Below are 19410 nucleotides of genomic sequence, written 5' to 3'. Positions count from 1 at the left end.
AAATTCACAAATCCTATTAATACATAATAAAAAAGTTAGATACTGTAAATCACTAACATGAACACCATTGAGCATTGCCTCATACTTGAATTTCAAACTTATTTTCTAATAAACATCAAACAAGGTCCTATAAACTGAATAAGGAAGGAGTACTGAAATCACTATCATTAAACATCAATGGGCTTACATTTCCTATGCTCTGGTATCACTAAAAAAGAATGGCGTATGTTGATAGCATTGTATAAAAATTCTCCTCAGGGAAGATTTAAATTGCTTATGATCTCAGATGAGGGCATAGCTTGTATCACTTATTTTGGTTGTTATAAGGTGGCGAATATATTCTCAACAGGCTTCAGTGTCAGCATACCCTTTTCAAACTATTATCGGCCAAATGGAACTACAGAACGAGTCATTCAGCAATGTTTATTGAACATTCATGTGAATCGAAAGTAAAACTGTTTTAGTTTTAATAATCAAAATTCAGTGCTTATTTTAAAAGTAAGACAAAAATCACTAACCATTAAACAGTTTTTCGAATATTTGTTTTCTAAAAGGCACTGTTTCAGGAAACTTGCATTAAAAAAACTTTCTAACACCATTAATATTGTACAGTAGGAAATCAGATCTCTTAATGTCGAACAGGTTACCTAGAATATATGTATATTAATAATAAATAAATGTATAGTGAAACTATGCCTGTTTATACAAAGAACCTACAACAAATTTCAGTAATATTTAAATGTTTTTTGGCAGATTGTTTTGTACCAGTATTTTATTTATGGGGTATTTTATTTTTTATAAGTTCCATATTTGTAAGCATTATGCTGGTGCTAAAACTTAATTTGACTAAACTTTTGGAGAAGGAACACTTGATTCTGAACACTGTGTCTGCTATTATGTTAATAGCTTCAGCTAAGAATCCATTGAATAAAGAACAGAAAAATTAAAATGCCATACCTTAGAGAATGTAGAATCTCCTGCTTAAGGGACATTTTGCAGCTCAAAGAGTATTTTAGATTATTGCCATAGAGAATAATATGAAGTTCTTTCTAATTTCAGAGGTAACTATGTATTAGTAACAAATAGCTACCAAGTTTTTGTAGTTGAAGAAGAATGGACAGTACTGGAGCATTTATTTCCATTCAGGAGAATATCTGTCTTGATCCCTGGTTAATTATTGATCATATATTTCTCTCATACTTGTATTAAAATTGCATTGACTCAGACTGCTTAAGCATATGAAGGGGTTGGTTCATATGCATTTTCTTATAAGTAAAGAGACACATTAGGCTCAAATAGCAGCACTTCATTTTGAAGGGGAAAAAAGCAGGGCAAAAACTCTTTTTTAAGACTGTAGAGTCTTTTCTGACAGCTAGTCAGAGTTAGAATTAGTTCAAGGAAATGTTAATAATGCACTGCCTGGCCTAATCCCTTTGATATCACCAGGTATCCTCCTGTTCATGGGTTAATTGCTTTAAAAGCGAAGGCAATATTCTGAGCGGTGGGCCGCTTCACCTTTTCACAGCTGTTACCATTGAGTGACAACTAAATCCCATGTGTAAGATGAGGAAGAGCTCAATCTCCAATTGGGAGAAAATTTATGTAAACCACAATCCCTTCAGAATGTGCGGAAGTCATAGACTTTCTTGATTTACTCTGCTTTTCCCAGAAAGCTCTATTGTTCACTTTCCTAAGTCCCATCAACCCTTTGTAGCAGAATATCACAGCGGCAGCAGATAGCTTGAAATATATAAATGCTATCATAGCTCTGATTAATAGCAGTGCTTATGAGTCAAGTCTGATAACAGTGCAGCTCTCCACTCAATTTCAGATACTGCTAATGGAATCTGTCTTCTCCAATTGTAATATGAGAAGGCCTAATTTGCCATGGAGCTTGGAGCTGTCACCAGTAGGGGATTGTGGGGTCAGATGGGAGCTGCCAGGTTTTTGCCCTGCAGCTTGTATCTCTCACTTTGAATAGAGCAGCCCCCTGCCTGCCAGTTAGCTGATAGGCCGCCGTGGGGTTTATGCCACCATATACAATAGGAAAGGACTACATAGGCTGACTTTATAATTGTGAAGCTAGCTCATATTTCCACAGCTACTGTGCTGCATAATTTCTAATAAGTGGTTTTAACAAATGTCAGATTATGAAAAGTTTCCTCAATTACAAAAACTTAGAAAACATTTAAATTGCTAAATCTGTTTCCTGCCGAGATTTTGCCACTGGAACTAGTCATCAGTCATTATGGCTATAATAATAAGTGCATATATTTCTTAAAACTGCAAATAAAATTATAGATCATAACTCCTATAGATTTGCTGCCTTTCAAAGCCATCGAAGTAGAAAACAGTCTTAATGGATTGGACTATTAACATATACTTCATAACTTTGCGTAAGACTACTTAATATTAATTCTACTAAATATTAAAGTTGGTTAGTGTTGCTGATGAAAGTAGTTTAATACCCTCATTCTGTAGATTGCTATTATTTCAATCTCTTAAGTTTACTTCATATACCTTTGGGATCTTAACATTTTAAAAATTATGCCACATCTTCTAAATTTTTGAGTTAAAAAGGACGCAGGGTGATGCCTTGGCACTGCCTTTGAGAATAATAATATGCTGGAATATACTTTTAACCAATTTCAGTTTTGCTACTGCATACAAAATACACCAGCAAGATGGAATAACAAGCTAATATTGAGGTCTGTGTATTTTAAAACATTTCAAACAAGACTGATGAAAATCTGTGATTTGGGAGTTACTTGACACCAGGCTATGCCTGAAGAAGATGATGCCTCCATTGTGCAAGTGATTCCGCATCCCGTGGAAACTTAGGAAATTGTAGAGTAAATGATGGTGATTTCTATAAGTGTTTTTCTTTTATTTAGATGTTCAGGTATAAGTTGATGGGATATAATAAAATGAATTGCTCTAAACTTTGAATAGCTTTCTCATTTATTGGTTAATGCACAAATCTGACTTCTAATGGAAATTGTGTGATTACATTTTATTTATGGAAGCTATTCATAATCTTATTCCCTCCATTTCAGTTGTGATTTTTTCCTTTTTGAAAGCTTTAAAAAAGTTTCCCCCAATTTTATTTAGCGGTTTTAAATCAGGAATAATACTTTGTACTTTTCCTTGTTGTGTACTGGTAGTTGATGTTTATGTAGCTGAAAAATCAGGTAGAACGGTTCTTATCCTTTTGATTGAATCTCATGAAATAGAACAAACCTTGGTAGGATTTTTATCTGGAGTGAAAGTAAATTTTTATGAAATGTGGGGGAAAGGACTTATTTGCAAATTGATTAAAGATGGAAATGTTTTACATTTATTTTGGTTTGGTGGTGGTGGCTTCAGAGGTATAACTTTAATATACCATGCTCTAAATTATTGGTTTATGTTCATTAGATCTAAACTTGAAAATAAAAGAAAAAATTTAGATTCTACTGCTCTGAATGGCCACTGACTATAATTCACTTACAGAGTACCTGGCACATATTAGATGCTCAATACGTATTTGTTGAAAGAGTGTTAATGGCCACCAAAAGAGAAAGAAAGGTTCAGCAGCACACCTTCTTTTCAGCAGCTTAGCTTCCCAGGGTGACCATTCTCCAAGTACATGACGAGATAAATATATGCGTGTTGATTATGTGAATGAGCCAGCAGGTAACATTTATATCATTTTCATGAACAAGACCCAGAAAGATAAGAACGTGGGTGGATGGAGGTGGTAGATGGCTGTTCATTGTATCTTGCTTTACCACACTTCCCTGTAACCCATTGCATTTTTCAGTCATCAATATGAGTTGACACTAAGAGTGATTTATTTAACAATAGTGCTCAGATGCTGCATTGTGGCCTTCCTACTCAATTCTACTTCAAGGAGTTTTCCCTATAGAAAGCAGGTCGTGTGCCCTCCATGTGGGGTTCTGAGCATGCAAGTAACACTGAAGGCGGATACATTCATGAATTTTTTGAGGCACGTCAAATACGTGTGCTGAAAGAATTCCAGGTCTGTTATACGTCTTTTGATTGAGGGTTAGACAAACATGTGACTACACATGAAAATCAAATACCATGTGGTAGAAAGAAAAATATACCTTATCATCAATAGCAAATCTGTGTCAGTGGTATAAATTGTAACCTCCTGATTTATCCATTGTGTCAACAGATGAATAGTATTCCATCAGTGAGAAAACTACTGCACAATCGGTATGTTCTGTAAGAAATCTTACCACAGTCTCGTGGATTTTTTGGACCAAAGAGAAGGCAGTTATGTTTTAACCGTAGAATTCTGAGCTTCACATTTGTTAGGATGCTCTTAATGGCATCACACATCCCTTACCACTCCTCCCCACCTCAGTGGCGAATCTCTGTCATTTGCATTATCTGGGTGAAATTGTAAATACTTGACCACCCTTCCCGTACAATCTGTCATTCTCTTGGTGTGTCTTTCCTCATTGACTAACCACTTGGTCCTAGAATGTGAACGACACGATTTTAGTGTTAACCCAAGTAAAAAGCAATTAGAAAGATGTATGTACTGCAAACATACTGCAAAATATAGCTTATATTTCAAAACATAAATATATAAAATAAAGTATGCAATATATAAAATATATTTATTTATATGAAGCATACTTCATTGACTTTTGGATTAGTTGATATTTTGAATCATGTATAGCACTGCTTTACTCCATTAGTATGAGACCTTGAAATTGGGCGTGCCACTCTTAACAATGTGAAAACTTGATTGTGATTGTTGGTATTGACATGTGATTGTTTTACAATACAATGGTGGTGTTATTAAAATTATCATAGTAATGGTGTTTGAAGTATGATCTTCATATAGCTGAATAAGATGTTATTTCTCTGTAAGCCAGGTTACATTCTAAAAATACATATTTCGTTTGAAGAAATGCCTCCTTTGACCCTCTATGAGGCTCTCTGAGAATTAGATTGAGAATGAAAAACATTTTTGTCTCATCTTATATCTAATTCATCATAAGGTGTTCTTAACGTGGAAAGTAGTTTACACTATTTCACAATTTAGTAGTGAGTTCCGGTGAAAAGACTTGTTATTCACAGTCTCATTTGTATTTCTCTCCTTTTTCTCTAGTTTATTATTAGTTTTGTTGAGGTAGTTTCATCAATTTCAGTAGAAAAATGTGTGTCTTTTAATTTTAAGATGCTACTCTAGCACATTAAGTGTAAATAAATAAATTTATTAATTCCATGGTTAATTTTTAAAAAAATAATAATTACTTAAGCGTATTTATTCAAAAGAATAAAATGAAAATTGGAAGTAGGACTCCTGGATTGCCAAGTGAAAACACAATGGTATTTTTGATTGTCGTTTATATATTTTTTAAAAATCATCAGATTTAGTCTGTGGGTAGATGACAATTGTTTGTCTTATTTGGGGACACATATTTATAGTTCATCTGTACATTTGACTTTATGGATGATACGAAACAGCTCGTTTTGTGGGCTCAGAACAGCAATTTCATTTAAACCTCATTTTTAAATTATAATGTCAGATTGTACATTCCTTCTATGTATTAGGTTGGTGCAAAAGTAATTGCGGTCTTTGCAATTATTTTTAACCTGTTAAACTGCAATTACTTTTGCACCAACTTAATATTTCTAAAAGAAAGATTACATAGCTAGAAATTTGTACTACCAATTCATTTAACAGGATGATATTTAGTCAGATTTATACATAGTGTTTCAGTCTACTTATATAATTTAAGTTTACCAAAAAAATTACAAATATATGTTATAGCCCTTTCCAGAAAATAAAAATCTGTAGAATGTGTGTTCTGGTTAGAATTATTCCCAAAAAGAGATGACAGCCAACTTGCCTAATCACTCTTCATTGAGAGGGGTCATAATTGGCTCATAAGGGAACAAAACCCCAGCAATGAAAACAGACAATGGATTAATTGGAGGCTCTAGGAATTCTGTAGATGCATAGGATTTATACCTTTGTTAAAAAACTCATAAATAAATAGATAATTAAAGTGCTTACTTGGTCACCTGGTTTGCTTAACAAGTTTAAGACTAGTTACACCTTCAGACATTTTCATCAAAGTGATTTTTTTCGGCATCACTTAGATAAATCATTTCATGTGTTTCTATCTCAAATTCACAGTGGCTTACTGATAGGGAAGGTTCATTGATATTTAATTCAATAAGATATAAGATGGAAATTCTGAGCTATTTTGTTCGATATTTCACAAAAATTTTAGAAAATGTAATGACTTCCTTTACACATCAGTATGTGAAAGGCAATATGAGTAACTGAACCTTCTGTATTTTATTATTCCCTTTGAAATATTTATGTTATAGACAAGGAATAAATCACTTGATATGAAAAATGCTTTTTAAGTAAATTATTATTTCTATTCTCTTGCTGAAAGAATATTTAGACTCTTGAATTAAAGTACAGAATGGTGAAATGATTATCCCTTAGTTTCTTTAAGATATATCCATGTGGATATCACTTTATTTTTAAAACAAAATTAATGTAAAAAAATAAAAATGAATCCTTGAATTTTTCTCCTAATTTCATTTGTTACTTTGACACCACTTTTATAAAAGTAAAGGACAGCAATGATAAAGTACATGGTTCTTAAAAGAAACAAAATTTAACAAAATTTACCCCAATACCAAAACATCTTTTCATTTTTTTTACAATTATAAAAGATTAATTTTTAAATAATGGCAGAAGTAATTTTATAAAACATTATTTGGAAATGGTTGGACTTAGGTTGAAGTAATTAGAAACCATTGCTATTTGGAGAGTGTTAAAAACTAAAGATGAAGTATGTCTGAAATAAATATATATAGGGGAGAAAACATTTAGTTTTCAAAAATATCAAATAGCTTTTCTAGGAACACACACAAATATATACATAAAGTGATATATACAGTAATTTTTAAAATGCTGACATGGCTATCCAGTGGTATTAATGGTCCAAAAATAATCCTATTGGCTTTGTAATACATTATTTAGAGAAGTTTAAGTTCTTCAAGTCTGCTTTCCTTACTAAGTTTTGATTACGTTACAGTTAAAAATTTCTATTCCTCAGGATTGTGTTTGTTTAGAAATACAGAAAAATCTGTCTATTCAGTACCCATTTAATACATGTAATGAGAATTTGGAGAAGGGGCAGCTACCCCAGTCTTAGTGAAAGTAGGAAAAACTTCTTGGAAAGGCGATGCCTATGCTGAGTTGTAAACAGTCAGTGGGAGCTGGCCAAGTGACGGCAAAACAGTGTTCCAGATACAGAGAACCTTGGTGTGCAAAGAAACCTGGAGGTGGGGCAAAATGGCTTATAAGTACAGGGACTTACAAGATGTTTAGTGTTGCTGAAACGCAAGGTTTGCGATGAGTTACATCCCAAAATGAAGCTACCGGTGGGCAGAAACCAGATCATCAGAGGTCTTGTCTATCATGATGAGCTTGTAGTGCTTCATAATCAAAAAAGAGTCACTAAAGCGTTGAAGGCAGAAAAGTACAAGATATGTTTTAGATCTCTCACGCTGGTGGCGATGGTGGGCCTAGGATTGGAGGCAGAGAGCATACAAAGCTGCTGCATTGGTGTGAGCCTGAGCTGATGATAATAGCTGAAACACGGCAGTGGGGTGGGTGAAGGGAAGGGGAGGAGCTTTCAAAGTGTTTAGGAAGTAAAATGGGCAGGATGTGATTAGTTGGACAGGGAGAGAGGGAGAGGAGCTTTGATGGTGACTCCTAGGTCTCTTAGATATCTAAACTAGATAGATAATGAAAATCACTAAGATAGGGAACACAGGAGCAGGAGTCATTTTAGGGAAGAAGATGAGGAATTAATTTTGCACATGTTGACATTGAAATTCTCTAGGACATCGAGGGTTGGCATGGCTTTGTGGTAACGTGTACAGTGGTCAGTAGAGATACGTAAGTCTGAAAATAGGGAGAGGCAGAATTGGAGACAGATTTGGTTTCTTCAGTGGGTAGCTGACAATTGACATCAAGACAGTAGATAAAGCCACCCAGGCAGAGTAAGTAGAGAGAGAAGACTAGTTTGCCTGAGAATGAAATCTGGGGAAGTACAGGCTTTAAAGGAGTTCATGCAAGGAAAGGAGCCATTCAGAGAAAACACAGAGGAAGATCCAGACCCATAGAAGGAAAACCAGAGAGTTGTGAGGTCCCGTGGTCAGCTAAGTAGAGTGTGGCTGGGGGAGTGAGCACCACAGCAGAGAGGTCCCAGAAGCCTACTGTATGTGGCAGTTAGATGGTCGTTGGGGACCTCCGTGAGAGCAATATCAGTAGAGTGCTGGAGTGAGAACAGAGAGTAGAGGCTGCAGATGTGGACCACGCGAGGCTAATGCTGAGCCTAGTCGTGACCTGAAACCTCCCTTCCTGAAAGCATTCTTGACACCAGCTTGTTCTTTCGTCCTTTCTCTCTCTCTCAGTAAGGTGACATGAAGCATGCTCAGATAATGTCATCTGCCTTGAACAACATAATAAGACTGCCTACCTACACAGTCAGTGAATGAGTTGAAGACTCATCCAAAGTCTTCAGAAAGTCCTCGTCCTTTCCGTTGTTGACATCGTCGTTTGACTTGTCAGCAAGTCACAGACCCCGCTTGCTGTGTACTGTGGACAGCACGTCTCCTTGTTGGCACGCGTATGTGTCATGGCACTGGGCCACACATGTCTTCCTACACTGCTCTCACCCTGCAGACTTACTAATGTCTGGTAGGTATACTGCCTGTCTTCAGGACAAATACTTAGTTTTAATGAAAATCTTATGATTTTGAGACTGGCTTTATTAAACTCTTCTCCATCACAGGCTACTTTCATCAGGAGAGTCCAGTCTTGCCCAACAGGCCTGTTTCATCCTTCAACAATTTGATGTCCCCTTCCCCCACCCACTATCCACTCTCTGCCAGACTTTAGCTTTTAGTTCACTCATTTCCTTGATGCCCCTACATCAATTAAATGATGCCCCTACTCAATTAAGTGGAAGACAGCTGTCTAGAACGCTTTGCTCATCCTTTTTGTCTTTACTTTCTTCTCTATCCAGTGTAGGCCCCACGGATGATTACTTCCCTTTCTCTCAGCCCTTCTGTCTTACCTACCACCTAATGCCCCTAACCCTGCCTTTCCTGGCCGGGCTCAGGCTGTTGCTGACTTTCCCACAGCCATATGGTCTGATGCTGCCACTCCATAAGCACAGTCTCCGGAATCTCCATCCTCAGCCGAGCATGGAGTGGTACCTACTGGTCCTGGTTATGTGTCCCTCCACAGCTTGCGGAGTTTTCCCACAGCAGATGTCTGACAGTATCTCTACTTTTCATAATCTACTAGTTTGTACATGTTACATAGTCAATAAGTATTGGATTCTGAATCTTAGCATAAAGCAAACTTTTAAAGGCAGTGTGTTTTAAGGGACATTTCACGGTTTGATTTATAAAAGGGCCGTTGAAATAAAAAAAATTCATACAGAAGATTAGGGTGATAGATAAAGGATAGGGTTTCTTTTTTGAGGTGATGAAAATGTTATAAAATGGACTGTGGTTTGGTTGCATATCTATAAATATACTAAAAATGTTTGTACACTTTAAATGGGTGAATTATAAAGTACATGAATTATATCTCAGTAAAGCTGTTTTTTTACAAAAGGAAAATTTTTAATCTAGAATTGGAAAAAAATATAAGGAAGAAAGAAAAGGAAGCTGGAGAGCTCACAGAATTCCTAGGAGGGATGGATTACCAGTCTCTGAGCCTGAAACATCCAGCGCTCTAGGCACGTCTGAGTGGATTCTGTCCCCATCCGTGCTGCTTTGCCTCACCAGTTTCCAATTCAAAGACTGGAGCATGTGCTTCTGACAAACAGAGTCATATACCCATGCTCCCCCTGCAAGGGAGGCTGGAAAAGTATTTTGTATTTTCAACGTGTATAATAGGAAGGGGCTATGCCTCATAAACTGGGTACCCCCCAAGCATATGAAGGGATTTTTAGATGTTGAACAGCACAATTTTTAAAACCAAAAAAAAACAAATCAGTTATCTCTCTTCTATAACAGCAGCCTCACAAATCATTTCTCTGATACCAAGGAAAATTGGGTGTAAGAGTATATGGATTATTCTTTGCAAAACCATCCTGACCTGGAAGCGGGTGGGATGATGGAGATTCAGATTATAGACCTTGCTTGTAGGATTAGTCTTCAATAAAATGTTAATGTATACAACAACTGTAATAGTGTAACATAAAGTTTATCACTGAAGTTTATAATTTTACCTTACTCTCTTCAATTTTTAAAATCTTACGAAATATTTGAAAAGGTAGTAAACATAGTTCGTAATTCCAATAATGAATGTCAACGATTCAAATACTTTAGGATGTCTCCCTAAGCCTAAGAATGTGTTCAAAATCATTGTAGATTAGTGAGTCTTGAGTTTTCTTCCTGAGGATTCATACATATCAGGACTTTCTTCTCAGTTCTCTTTAATTAAGTGGTGGTTTTAAACTTTAATTAATTGCCCTTTTGCGGGGGAGGGGAGAATAAAACAGGCAATTCAAGCTGGTAGTGTGTTATTTTGATAAAATAGAAATAAGTACAATTCTAATACTGGACAAAAGTTTTATTCTATTCTATTCTTCATTCCAGGGTGTACATATTTAACCAAATAAAGTGCAATACATCATTAATATAGAATAAATGATTTGACATTAAAATTAAAAACATCATCTTTTACCCCATAAGGTAATGACACCAAATAACTAGACTAAAAGTTTGAATCCTGGTTCTGCCACTTAATTGCCAAAGGACCTTGGAAAACTTACTTGGCCTCTTCAGATCTTAGTTTCTTCATCTGAAAAAAGGAGATAGTAGCATCTATTTGTGGGATTTTTATGAAAATTAAATGAATTTGTTGTAGAAGGTAAGCACTTAGAACAATACCTGGCACATGGCAGCCAAAAAACTCAATAAATGTTAGCAAATTATCTCAGGAACTTGTTGGGTTTTTTTTTTTAACTTTTTATTTTGACATAATTTCAGATTTATAGAACAGTATCAGGAGTAGCCACCTCCTGGTATACCCTTCATCCAGATTCCCCAAATGTTAATAATTTACCACGTTTGCTTTGTCCTTGATCTGTGTGTATTTATTTTGTTTATAACCTAAGCTGCAGTCATAGTACCCTTTGGCCCTAAATTGCTTCAGGGTATGTTTCTTAGAAACAGGGACATTTTCTTGCATGTCCACAGTACAGTTCTCAAAATCATCAAGAAATTATCATTGATACAACATCGTTATCTAATCAACAGACTTGAATCAGATTTTGCCAATTGTCCCAATAATGCACTTTATAGCAGAAGAAAATCCCAGATCATGCCTTTTATTCTGTTGTCATATCCCTTTAGAGTCCTTAATCTGGAGCAGTTCCTCTGGTTGGTTTTTGTTTTTTTGGCTTTTTTTTTGGGGGGGAGTCTTTTAAGACTTTGATATTTTTTGATACATACAAGCCAATTATTTTGTAGAATGTTCTTCAGTTTGAGTTTGTTCATTCCCTCATGTTTAGACTCAGGTAATACATTTTTCTTAGGATTACCATAGATATGATGCTGTATTCTTTTCTTTGGAAGAGATCAGGAAGCATATGATATTTGTTTGTTCCATTACTGGGCTGTTAGCTTTGATTACGTGGTTAGGATGGTGTCTGCTGAGTTTGCCAGTATAAAGTTACCATTTTTCCTTTTGTAATTAAATCCATTTATAGGGAGATACCTTTAGACTATGTACATATTTCTGTTACTGCAAAACTTTTACCCACTAGTTTGGTATCCATTATTATTATGATGGTTGCCAAATGGCGACTTCGTTTCCTCTACAGTTATTAGTTATCAATTGGCATTCTACAACTTTCCCTTCTCTTCCAATTATTTATATCACTGTAGAGTCATATATTCTTATACATTCTTTGAGTTATTATCATTATTTGATGCTCAGATTATCCCCAGTTTGGCCAGTGAGGATCCCCTTAAGCTGGCTTCTGCGTCCTTTTCGTCATGTCCTGTTGGAGCACTTCTTCCTGGCACAAGACGTTTCAGATGCATTTTGTACTTGAACTACACCAGCCCTGAAATCTGCCATTTCTCCAAGGATGGTAATTTATATTTCAGGTAGAGGGAGGAATCTTGTATCTTATGCTGCTTTCCAAAGTAATATTAACAGGTGAAAACATAGAAATTCCTTTTAAAAATGTCCCTAATGCTTTAAGATTAATTCATTCTCTCATTCACTGTTTCCTTTCTGTGCTTGGGGCCAAATGCTTACAACAGAAGTGAAGTTTAACTCCAGTGCCCATTTCAAAACCAATGTCAAAATAATTGTTATGTACAATTAAATGCTATAATGTTCAGAGATGGGCTAGAAACCTGGGAATTGAAGAGACATTTGAGAAGAGTGTAGTTTAAATAAGTAGAAGGGAGCAGGGAAGACATCCACTTCAGGGGTACAGCATGAGTGAAGGTGTGATGCTAAGAACGGACATGTCCTAGTAGAGGATTTTGAGAAGCCTGACTAGCTGGTAGAGTTAACAAGGTTGGTAGTTAGTGGCTAGAGGGGGTTCAGTGTACTGGGAGCCTGGATTCCAGGCTGATGCATTTAGAATTTACCCTACAAGCAATGAAGAGTCCTCAAGTTTTGGGGCTGGGCAGTCATAAAGTGTATGTTTTAGAAGTTTAATCTGATGTTATGTTGCAGAATAGATTGGAAAACAAGCCAAGTTAGAAAACTATTCAAATAACCGAGGCACAACCAATAGGAATTCACATGAAAGGAATTTGGAAGGAAGAAATGACTTTAGTATGTTGCATCAGGATACCTGGGAGAATGAGGGACTCTGATGAAACTGTAAAGTCATGGGGTTTATAAAGGAAAGAAAACAGAAATAAATTCAGAAGAGAAACTCAAAGAAAAACAGGTTTGGCGATACTGACATTTTTAACTTTTTTTCTATAACGGTTGTTTAGGAACCATCGAATGACTCCATGACTTTTTATACAAAACAATATAGTTAAAAAGTAATGACATAGGGCCACATAGTATCATAATTATTAGACACAGTAATGCTTGCTGAATTTCAGGACACTCATTAGACATATATAGTTGGCTAATAGCTTTAGTTTTCTTAGCTTTAGATTTATAGTGAAATAGGAAATTGTTTTGGTTTGATTTGCCATGGTATGTTTAACCATATTACCAGTCTCAAATCATACCTCTCAATTGAGATCCAGATTCCTAATTGATTTGAAATGTATGGCTCATGTTGGCATTTGGAGGGTGAGAAATTTGTTTTCAAGTGTTGCGTTTGATACTTTCGTGCTATTAAAATCCACATTCCAATTCTTCCCTTTAAAAAATGTTTTTAACTTTAACTTTGTGTAAAGACAAAATCATCAGAAACTAAGAACTTAGCTTACAAGATCTTAAAATCACCAAATATTGTGACCAAGACAGACTTTGCCGTATGTTGAGAGATAGGTGTAGAAAGTAGATCCAAACACGCCATAGAAAGTGAGAATGAGAGTTCCTGAATAGATATTTTGCTATTTCATTGATATTTACAATTAAACATTTCAGTCTTTACCAGACCATTATTCTTCTTCATGGATGTGGCAAGAAAAATGACATAGGTTTGTTATCTCTCTAGCTACTATTTCTTCAGGCTTTCTGAACTGGCTTGAATCCTGAGAACTAAACCTCATTCCATCCACAGGATACCAAGCACGTTTGCTCATTTGATTGTTAATATGTGGACTTCCTAATTAAAATCTGTTGAAAAATATTATTCCATGAAGTAATGTATTAACCATATAATGTGTTGGGATGGCGCTGGTAACTGTCATAATGTCTCCTGCTACAGTTTATAAAAAGGAAAATAAAGTCGGTTCTTTTTGTTGGGAAAGAAGATTTCATGTTATCTGTGTTTGCAGGCTTTCTGGCTCCTATGCTGGAGGAATCCTTGCTGCGGGGGTGTTTTCATTTTCTCGTCTAACATGGCAGTGGTCCATTGCAGCAGAGGTTTTTAGCTTAAACAATCTGTTCGTGGGGCTGCTTATGGCTCTTACTGTACATTTTGAGGAGGCAGCAACTGCAAAAGAAAGATCAAAGGTAACCTATTTTGACCAAAATGAAATCACGTTTTGTTTTAATTTGTAGATAGATGCTGTATTTCTTTTTAACTTTGGTTTAAGTACTGTCTATCTGTTCTGATTACTGTCAAGGTAATCTAGGCAAGTTGAGAGAGAAAATATTCTCAGTTCTTGTGCTGTGAATCATGAGGGACTTTATAATTCCTTAGAATTCCATAGAATTCAAAAGTTTTTTGGAGAATGAAGGGATTCTGAAATCCCCTGGAATCCTATGGGAAAGATAGGCTTGTTGGTTAATTCCACCATCCTGTATGTGTGTGTGTGTGTGTGTGTGTGTGTGTGTGATCATAAAATGCCAAGTCTAGATTAAATTATATACCATTATGGGACATTGACTTACTTCCTAATTGCTAAACAAGATCAAGTTTGTACCTTTTTCTAACTAAAAGGAGAGTATCAAATGTAGAAATGAAGTAGTTCAGAAGAGCTTACAATGAATTCTGAGGCAGGTACCATCATCAAAATAATTTGAAACGTGAAGGAACCCTGTCTTCTAAGAGCTTACAGTCTACACCTTGGAAAGTGCCAAATCATCTTAGTACAGGCAGCGTTGTGTCATTAAACAACATAGAAACAAAAGAACATCATGGTTTATCTGTTGTTTCCATAAACAGATCTGTGATGCTATTACAGTTTATTTTGTGTTTAAAATAAACTTTTTTTCTAATTATGAAAATAACGCATGTTCAAAAAAAAAACCAAAACCACCATCTGTAAATAACCAGGTTCTAAATAGAAAGTGTCGTATGTCATTTATATAATTTAGTAGGAGAAAAAGTAAAACAGAAAGAATTGCCGAACTTCAGTTATAGATTTTACTCGAATAAGAATTACACGATATCCTATTACTGGTAGGACTTATCTAAGTCATTATACAGGACTGTCTAAAACTTAGTTTGAAGACAGTCCTTTAACATCAAACTGCAATGATTTGATGAGAATGGCAAACATTAATAGAAAATAACAGTGATAAATATTAGTGACTGGTAAAGCATGACTGCTTACATTTAAGAGGTTGATTTTAACCTGACCTATGGTACAAATGCTTGGTTTGAATATAAAGAATAGCTTTTTACTATTGTGCTTACTTAGAGTTTTAGGTGAATATTTATCCTTTTCTTTTATTTACTTTCAGATAGCTAAAATTGGTGCTTTCTGCTGTGGCCTTAGCTTATGTAACCAGCACACAATAGTACTCTATGTTTTGTGCATAATACCGTGGATTCTTTTTCGACTTTTAAAAGAAAAGGTAGGTTTTTTAATTTTATAAAAATGAAAATTCATAATATTTTATTTAGGCTCAATATAACATTTATGGCATGAGAAAACATGGGGCTTTAATTTATTTTTATTTTTCATTTTTATTTTTTTTAGTTTTATGTATAGCATCAGTTACCTTTGGACCTAACAACATTGACTGAAAAAAAGTAGGATTTACGAAAATTATGCCGTATTGATTGCAGTCGCATCTGGCGTATTTCATAATTTTCTTACTGATTCCGAACAGCACCTTGATGAAAATAGGCTAAAAGGACTTAAAACAACAATAGCAACATTTCTTATTTTATTATATATTCTAAGTCAAAGGATAGTGTATTAATAATCGTTCATTCATTCATTCAATTGTTTGTTGAGTGCCTGCTCTGTGCCAGATGCTGTTCTAGGTGCTGGAGGACAGCTCTCAACAAAATAGACACCACTGTTGCTATTGTGAAATAATAAAATCTCTGGTAAATAACAGTCCTGTTTTCACAGAACAGATTCCCCTAGAATTAAAAATGATTATGAATTTAAATGGTGGTATAAAGCAACATAGGATTATTACTTTGTTAGGCAGTAGGAGATGTAGGTAAGCCGAAAGTAGGGAGCTGAGTTCAACACAAGTCCTTGGAAAGACAGAAATCTTTATTCTGTCCATCTTCCTCCTAGAGGTTAAAATAGTCTCTATACAAAACCAGTGCTAGAATCATTTTACTCACCTATTTTATTTATTTATTGCTTGCTTGTTTGTTAATTATACCTCAGGCACATTTATTTATCATTTCATTATTTCTCACATATAGCCAGCTATCATCAGAATTATATTGGAAAAAATACATATACTAAAATTATTATATAGAAATAGGGAAATAATTATACAAAGCTTTAGATGATTGTATTTACTGTACTTGAATACATTTTCCTTCTTAGTTTCTTGACAACAAAGCAGAAAAGTCATGTGGAAGTTATAAAATTCTTATTATGTGATAAAAAAAATTTGTTAAAAAAGAAACATAATTGATAGGAAAGATCAACTGTTTCTTGGAACTGAATTCTGTTAAGTCAACCATATAAGACCTTAGGTAATGGCTATTAAACAACCTAACAGGCATAGTGGTTTTATAGAATATATAGAAAGTTCCTTATATGGTCTTTTATTTTATAAGCTCTTGATCAGAACAATGAAGATATAACATTAAAAAAAAAAGTATAACTCAGCAGAGACTTCTCTATGGGATATAAACCTGAGGAGGCCCAAATATTTTTCTTGTGAATTGACGGATGCACAGGCATTTACATCCTGATACCAGTTGTCCTGAAACCAAGCTTCTCTTTCTTCCAGCTTTATTGAGATATAATTGACATAGAAAACGCTGTGTAAGTTTAAGTGCACAGTGTGGATGATTCAATGTATGTATATATTGCAAAATGATTACTACAATAAGGTTAGTCAACAGCTTCATTACCTCATATGGTTACATAGTTGTGTGTATGTTGAGAACTTCTAAGATCTACTCTCAGCACATTTTAAATATATAATAACAGTATCAGTAACTATAGTCCCCATGCTGTATATTACATCCCCAGAACTTACTCATTTTATAACTAGAAATTTCTACCCTTTGACCACCATCCACTTCCCTCACCCCTCAACCCCCACTTCTGGCAACCACCAATCTGTTCTGTTTCTATGAGTTCAGTTTTTTTACATTCCACACATAAGTGAGATCATATAGTATGTCTTTCTCTGTCTAACTTATTCCACTTAGCATAATGCCCTCAAGGTCCATCCATGTTGTCACAAATATCAGGATTTCCTTCTTTTTATGGCTGAAAAATATTTATATATATATAAATATTTATAAATGTGTGTGTGTGTGTGTGTACACATATACATGTATATATGTCACATTTTCTTTAACCATTTATCTGTCTATGGACCCTGAGATTGTTTCCATGTCTTGGCTATTGTAAATAATGCTGCAATGAACATGAGCATGCAGAGAGAGAGAGTGATTTCATGTCCCTTGGATAAATACCCAGAAGTGGAATTGCTAGGTCATATAGTAGTTCTATTTTTAATATTTTGGGGAACCTCCATCTTGTTTTCCACAGTGGCTGCACCAATTTACATTTCCACCAACAGTGCACAAGGGTTCCTTTTCTCCACATCCTCACCAACACTTGTTACTTCTTGTATTTTTTATATTAGCCATTCTCATAGGTGTAAGGAGATCTCATTGTGGTTTTGATTTGCATTTCCCAGATGATAAGTGATGTTGGGCACCTTTTCACATATCTGTCGGCAGTTTGAATATCTTCTTTGGAAAAATGTGTATTCAGGTCCCTTACCCATTTCAAAGTCAGATTACTTGGTCTTTTTATTTTTGTTTTGTGTTGTTTTGCTATTGAGTTCAATGAGTTCCTTATATATTTTGGATATTAACCCTTATCTGATATTTGGTTTGCAAATATTTTCTTCCATTGCACAGGTTGCCTTTTCATTTTGTTGATCCTTTTTCTGTGCACAAGCTTGTAATGTGATGTATTCCCCCTTATTTCTTTTTGCTTTTATAGCTTGTGCTTTTGGTGTCATATCCAACAAATCATTACCAAGACCAAAGTCAAAGAGCTTTTTCCCCCGTGTTTTCTTCTAGGAGTTTTATGGTTCAGGTCTTAAATTTAAGTCTTGAATCCATTTCGAGTTAATTTTTGTGAGTGGTGTAAAGTAGGGGTCCAATTTCATTCTTTTGCATGTATTCCCCCTTATTTATTACCCAACAACATTTATTGAAGACACTATCCTTTCCTCACAGAGTATTCTTGACACCCTTGTCAAATATTAGTTGGCCATATATGCATGGGTTTATTTCTGGGCTCTCAGTTCTGTTCCATTGGTCTATGTGTCTGTTTTTATGCCAATACCATCCTGTTTTGATTACTATAACTTCGTAATATAGTTTGAAATTATGAAGTGTGATGCTTCCAACTTTGTTCTTTCTCAGGATTGCTTTGGCTATTCAGGGTCTTTTGTGGTTTCACACAAATCTTAGGATTCTCTTGTATATTTCTGTAAATAATGCCATCTGTAAATAATGCATAGGAATTGCACTGAATCTGTAGATGGCTTTGCACATTTTAACAATATTCTTTTTAAAAAGTTTTTAAAAAACACTAATTCTTCCAATCCATGAACATGGGATATCTTTCCAGGTATTTGAATCTTCTTCAATTTCTTTCATCAGTGACTTATATTTTTCAGTGTACAGGTCTTTCACCTCCTTTGTTAAATTTATTCCTAAGTATTTTATTGTTTTGAATGGTATTGTAAACGGAATCATTTTCTTTATTTTTTCAGGTAGTTCAGTATGTAGAAATGCAACTAATTTTTATGTGTTGATTTTGTATCCTGCAACTTTACTGAATTAGTTTATTAGTTCTTTAGTGGAGTCTTTAAGGTTTTCTATGTATAAGATCATGTCATCTGCAAACAGAGAATTTTACATCTTCCTTTCTGATTTGGATGCCTTTTATTTCTTTTCCTTGCCTAACTGATCTGGCTAGGACTTCCAGTACTAGGTTGAACAGGAATAGTGAGAGTAGGCACCCTTATGTTGTTCCTGATCTGAGAGGAAATGCTTTCAACCTTTCATCATTGAGTATGATGTTAGCTTTGGGCTTGTCACATATGGCCTTTATTATGTTAAGGTATGCCTTAGATCAATTAACTCAGAATTATTTTAGGGTAGCCCTACAGATGGGCAGAACTGTTGGCTGAGATCTCTACTTGGGCAAGCAGGGATGCAATTTACTAAAATCTGAGCACTGGTTGCTTTGTAAGCCCAGCTTCCCTTCTCTGTCCCTTCCTGACCCCCAGTGGCGCAGCGCTGCACATACCTTCCCCCCCAGGGGTCCCTGTGAGGTAAG

The 19410-nt window shown here is 35.2% G+C and overlaps 1 protein-coding gene across 1 annotated transcript in view; it reads left to right on the top strand.

Annotated features, from left to right (window-relative positions):
* TMEM260 (transmembrane protein 260) overlaps positions 1 to 19410 on the top strand; it is a 57724-nt gene that overhangs the window by 9136 nt on the left and 29178 nt on the right. The window contains exons 4-5 of the mRNA XM_033108667.1: positions 14005 to 14182; positions 15359 to 15472. Of these exons, the coding sequence (XP_032964558.1) occupies positions 14005 to 14182; positions 15359 to 15472 (292 nt within the window). The remainder of the gene's footprint in view (positions 1 to 14004; positions 14183 to 15358; positions 15473 to 19410) is intronic.

This window comes from Rhinolophus ferrumequinum, chromosome 6, assembly GCF_004115265.2.
Source record: "Rhinolophus ferrumequinum isolate MPI-CBG mRhiFer1 chromosome 6, mRhiFer1_v1.p, whole genome shotgun sequence".
In the NCBI taxonomy this organism is placed as follows: domain Eukaryota; kingdom Metazoa; phylum Chordata; class Mammalia; order Chiroptera; family Rhinolophidae; genus Rhinolophus; species Rhinolophus ferrumequinum.
Note: the sequence above shows the minus strand (reverse complement) of the source record. Positions and strands in the feature narration are given on the sequence as shown.